Source organism: Hyperolius riggenbachi, chromosome 11, assembly GCF_040937935.1.
Source record: "Hyperolius riggenbachi isolate aHypRig1 chromosome 11, aHypRig1.pri, whole genome shotgun sequence".
In the NCBI taxonomy this organism is placed as follows: domain Eukaryota; kingdom Metazoa; phylum Chordata; class Amphibia; order Anura; family Hyperoliidae; genus Hyperolius; species Hyperolius riggenbachi.
The window spans coordinates 2,691,729-2,697,728 of NC_090656.1; the positions used below are offsets into that span (position 1 = coordinate 2,691,729).

Here is a 6,000-nt window from a genome sequence, read left to right on the forward strand (position 1 = left end):
TCTGGGAAGGGTGGTATTTGTGGATGTTGTACTCACCGTTTATGTTGTGTGACAGGTTCTCGAAAGTATAGTGAGGGCTTTGCTCAATGATCATCAAACGCACCGTAGAGAATTCCAGCAACGCCCTTACCACCGGATCTTGGTTATGTTGATGATGGAGCTGGATGCCCCGGAACCTGTCCTTGAGGCAATGAGCTTCCAAACCTTCACAGTGATCTGGTGAGGCCCATTGCACAGAGAAACGTCTCAGTATGCTGCTAATTATGATTAGATAGGATGAAGACGGATGACCACCACATGTGGCCCAGAGGAGGCAAAGCAAAACCTGTGGACAGTCCAATTTGCTTTGTACAGGAAACAATACCTTCCTGATGTTTACATTCTTGAGACCTAAATGTCATCACGTTATTCTTTAGTGGGTGGCTGAATAGTGGGTGGCCTCTGACACAGGAGACCAGGGTTCAAATCTCAGCTCTGCCTGTTCAGTAAGCCAGCACCTATTCAGTAGGAGACGTTAGGCAAGTCTCCCTAACACTGTTACTGCCTATAGAGCGCCCCCTAGTGGCTGCAGCACTGGCGCATTGAGTCCGCCAGGAGAAAAGCACAATATAAGTGTTTGTCTTTTGTCTTAGTGTTTGAAACTGAGTATTGTTGTCTGTAAACATTAGCGGGCATCGTAAGGTTTAAATTAATACTCAATAGTTCTTATGGTTTAGTATTGATGAAGGTTTGTTGTGTCAGCAGTAGGTATGTCTTTATACACCTTTTTTCCTGGCTGTATCCTTTAAAGCCAATGGGAACCGCTAGTTTAAGAAAGAAACCAGATACTTACCTATGGAGAGGGAGGCTCTGGTCCTAATAAGCCATCCTTCTCCTCTCCCGGTGCCCCCGGTGCTGTGCTGGCTCCCCCGCCGCGGGGGAATTCGGAAGTCCTCCCGAAGACAGGCGACACCATAATGCGCACACGCGAGTACATGAGAGAGGGAGGTAACGCGTGTGCAGTGTGGAGCGGTCCTTTCTGACGTCACCTTCGCATGGTGGGAGGAGCAGTATTTCACCAATTTAGTCTAATCCTGCTCCCGGGGACAGCGCTGCACCGAGGGCACCGGGAGAGGAGCGGGGAGACTCTATAGGACCCAGAGCCTCCCTCTCCTTCGGTAAGTATCTGGTTTCTGTTTTAAACTAGCGGTTCCCATTGGCAGTGGATTAAACTGACCTCATGATGAACTGCAGATGTGTAAGGTGGCTGCACGCTGGGCTTCCACGTTGGCTAACCCCTTTCCAGAAACAAACATGGGTGACCTTCCAAGACAGATGTTGCTGCAGTTGGAACAGGATGCAGAGGATTGTTTGGTCAGGCACAATTACCCCTCTGGGTTCAGGAACTTTATCACACTACAAGTCTCTTCTATCTCACACTAAAGTCACTTCTGGCACAACCTGCAAAAGGAATACAGGAGCTGATTCTCTGAACATTATTACTGTTGCACTGTACAAAGTAAGAAACAAACATGCGTTACATACAGACAATGGTGTACACCAATATACAGAGTTGTTACAAAATACAGAATTGGTCATTACAGTGACATCATTAATATGAATAATTGTGTAACAAAATCCAAAACACAAAAGGGTGAGAGCCGTGCCCTTGCGACTGACAACATTTTATCAATATACCATAATAACTCACGGGTGATAATGAAAACGTTGCTAAACCCCCCTAATTGTTTTGTAATCATGCAGTTAGGTCGTCTTCTAACTAGTGACCACATGACTGTGTCTCTTCAGTAACGCCCTCCACAGTCTCCGGCCCGTCAGAGCAGCTGGCTTTGTCTATGCGTGGATGGAGCTGATATCCCATCGTGTCTTCATCGGAGGAATGTTGGAGCGCAGTCCCCAGCAGAAGGTCAGTATCAGGGTTTGGGTGTATAATATCTGCATGCTCACTACACACCATGCAATCTGCACTTCAGATCCTACTAATCGGCAAAAAATTATCAGATCCTGGGAAACATGTCCAGCCTACTGACTGCCAGCCACTGATCCTGGGAAACAGATCGGACATGCTGGAAAATATCTATCGAAATTCCATCTGTCATTTCCTGTCTGTGTCCTTTCGGGTTCATTTTCGATTGATATCCATTCGGAAAAATGATTGAAAATCTGATCAGAATTTGAAAAAAATTGCATGTGTGTGCACGCTAGCTTTCATCTATATCCGATTGATGTCAGATGTAAATATGGATCTTATTACTCGCACAAATAGGATTTAAAGTTAAAATTGCATGGTGTGTGTTAAAGGAAACCCGAGGTGAAAATAAATTGATGAGATAAACAATTGTATCTATCCTCCTACTCTTAAAAATGACCCTTTTTTTTAGAATCCTGCACTTTTATTTTCGGTGTATCTGCTTAGAAAATAATGTCTAATGTTGTATTGTCTCATATGCTGACATAAGGTGCATACAAGCAGATCATTCAGAAACAACCTCATCAGTCCGCCGACAGCGCGTACACACAGGCATACTGTCGGCTAAAGACCGCCCAGGGGGAGGGCCCGTCGGACCCGTCGTTGCATTTAGTAGTGTGTGTGTACGCACCTATAGCCTTTCAGTGTTCCAGAAGCTAAAATATATGATATATTTTCCTTTTTTTTATCTATCCCCTGCTTTCAGAAGCACTCCTCTGCCAGGAAAGTGATTTATGGCTGTAAATTGTTATCAATAAGGGGTACGCTATAAGCTAAGTACCCACGTCGTGATTTTCGGGACGACCGATGATTTTTTGAGCGCCGATCGGTTGTTTCCACGATATTGTGACCTGGGTACAGAAGCATGACCATGCGAACGTTGCTTAGCGTCGCGCCGCAATAACGACCATCAAGGTGGATCAGATTGCTAAGATCCTCAACGACTCCCGTGCAAAGCACCACACTTGAAGTCTCGTTCGCTCTCGGCGTGTAGCGTTGCGTGACGTCGTTCACACCAGCTGGCAGGAAGAGGTGTAGCTGACGACCGTTGTCAAGGGGACGTCGCAGGGCCAGTCGAGCAGTGAGTACGCAGCTATAGGCTGACTTATACACTCTGTGACCGCCTAACGCTGATTGGTAGGCGCAGAGTGGCACCCCCAGGAGTCAAGTCCTGGAGACGGAGATTAGCAGGGAGCTCTCGCGCGTGTCTGGTGCCCCCGTGTATCTGCCCACGAAGCTCGCCGGCCTGTGGGTGAGTACGCCCATGTCATTGAGTCTGCGCAGGTGCAGTATGTACCCGATTGACATATGCGCACTTGTGTGATGCTGGCCTCATGCACCTGCACATGCTCAGATCCGCCAGCAGGTCGGGGAGCTCCACTGGCACCAGTGGGGGCCACCGGAGCTGCGGCGAGGGACTCAGAACACATCGAGGGGCTGGAAGAAGCGCCAGGTAAGTAAAGTTGGCTTTTTAAGGTCACCTCATGAGTCCTTTAAGGCGCGTGCATGCTGGACTGATGTCGCCCAGCGGGGATCGGGAGTTGGGCCGAGGCTGTTCAGATGCAGAGTCTGTATAGCTGATAATGTGTTCTGTTGAGAGGCGTGGACTGACAGGGTGGAGCCGACATGATGTCACTCAGCAGGCTAGGCGAGGGGAGGGAACAACGGTATCTGCCTGGTGGATCACATGCCAGTTAGGGGCTGCTGTGCACGTTGGATTATCGGCTGAGTTGGTCCTAATTGACTTTAATCTAGCGTGTGTATGGGGTTTAGCTTTAGTATTGATTTGAGAGAAACTGTCACTTGTATACCTGAATTTTTTTTTTTTTTAAAGACAACATTTATTGAACAGTATACGGTGAACAGAGGCGCCAAAAGAATAAAATTAAATAAAAGTTTTAAAACGCTAAGGATGAAGTGGTGGACTTCCATCCTTGAAGCAAACACATGGGGCTCGATTCACAAAGCGGTGATAACTCAGTTATCACGCCTAAAAGACTTTAGGCGTGATAACCTTTTCACCACTGAGTTATCACCGCTTTTTCCTGCTCTTCGCGCGAAGTTACCGCGCGTACGCGCAAAGTCCCATAGGGCTTAATGGGAGCTTCGCGCGAAGCGTCGGGTGCTGCGCGCGCACTTACGCGTGTACGCGCGGTAACTTCGCGCGAGTTTCTTCTTATCATGCCTAAAGTGAGTTTAGGCGTGATAAGGGCCTTTTCACCAGCGTGCAAACACTTTGCACCGCTTGGTGAATCAAGCCCATAGACTGTCAGATTCAAGAAAAACACATTTATTGACATAATTCCGAATAGAATGTTGCAACGCGTTTCACAGGCGTGATCCTGCTTCTTCAGGCAATAAAAAGGGCGAGAGTATATAACTGTAAGAACCAGAGACAAATGGCTATATCAAAAAACAATTAACCCTTAAACAGATAGTGCATCTTACCAATCGCACAAGGGAGCTAACGTAATGTGCACTCCCTCCTTCCCCTGTATGTGTTTGTCAGCATGCAGACAGCTTATGCTGGTGTATGTGCATGGTGCACATGGACACATAACGTTAGCTCCCTTGTGCGATTGGTAAGATGCACTATCTGTCCCAGGAGAGGACGTCAGGATGTGTGCTCCTAATCCATTGATAGGTTTGATGCAATGAATGTGTTTGCATGTCTGCACTATGCATGTTACAGGGCCAGAGTTAGGACACCTATGTTTACCTGGGTACTTCTGCGCAGTATAGGTGACTAAGCATAAGAATGCATTCTTCTGTGAACTAAAACCCCGGCTTGTAACCTAGCTATAGGGATAACAGTGGTGCCTGGATGAGTGAATCTGTGAATGCATTTGTTTGTACATTTGCATGCGAGTGTGCTAAGGGTTAATAGATTTTTGCTATTTTTCTGACCACACCGCCTTCAGCACCTCCCTTTCCTTAATAACTTATTTAAGTGTCCTACCTAGAGGCGATGTGCCTGGATATATGTGTTTTTTTAAATGGCTATATCAGACACCTATGTACATGACAAATTTGTAGATGTGATATATACTGTATATAAAAGATCATTACATTATATGTTTTGTTTAATAAGTATATGAGTGGGGTTTTTTTTGTAGGTTGGGGGGAGGGGGAAGGGGTTGCAGGGAAGATATTAGAAGGATAAAGGAGGGAGGGGGGGGGGGGACGGGAGTGTCTTATAAAATTAACATTTATTGAAGTTTTCAATTTTACAACATTGCCGAAACGGTCAGCAGAAAACAAACCCAAAAAACCTCCCACATATTTGTGTCGCACAACAGAGACGAAACCCCAGCTTAAAGGAGAACTGTAACAAGAGGTATATGGAGGCTGCCATATTTATTTCCTTTTAAGCAATACCAGTTGCCTGGCAGTCCTACTGGTCTATTTGGCTGAAGAAGTGTCTGAATCACACCAGAAACAAGCATGCAGCTAGTCTTGTCAGATCTGTCAAAATTGTCAAAAACGCCTGATCTGCTGCATGCTTGTTCAGGGCCTATGGCGGAAAGTATTAGAGGCAGAGGATTAGCAGGATAACCAGGCAACTCTCGCCTTGCAGCGCTGGGTCCCTGGTTCAAATCCCAGCCAGGGCACTATCTGCAAAGAGTTTGTATGTTCTCGCCGTGTCTGCGTGGGTTTCCTCCGGGCACTCCAGTTTCCTCCCACATTCCAAAAACATACGGATAAGTTAATTGGCTCCCCCTAACAAAAATTGGCCCTAGACTACAGTACTTACACTACATAATATAGACATATGGCAATGGTAGGGATTAGATTGTGAGCTCCTTTGAGGGACAGTTAGTGACAAGATATATATATATATACATTGTACAGCGCTGCGTAATATGTCGGCGCTATATAAATACTAAATAATAATAACTGGTATTGGTTAAATGGATACAAATATGGCAGCCTCCATACACCTCTTACTACAGTTCTCCTTTAACAGGCAATATCTGCATACCTGATATTTAACTCTTTCAGGCAGAGAAAGAAAAAAAAGGAACACAGCC

The 6,000-nt window shown here is 46.1% G+C and overlaps 1 protein-coding gene across 1 annotated transcript in view; it reads left to right on the forward strand.

The window, feature by feature from the left end:
• Positions 1-6,000, forward strand: part of LOC137537773 (CCR4-NOT transcription complex subunit 1-like) — a 96,958-nt gene that overhangs the window by 68,797 nt on the left and 22,161 nt on the right. The window contains exons 19-20 of the mRNA XM_068259735.1: positions 56-219; positions 1,789-1,906. Of these exons, the coding sequence (XP_068115836.1) occupies positions 56-219; positions 1,789-1,906 (282 nt within the window). The remainder of the gene's footprint in view (positions 1-55; positions 220-1,788; positions 1,907-6,000) is intronic.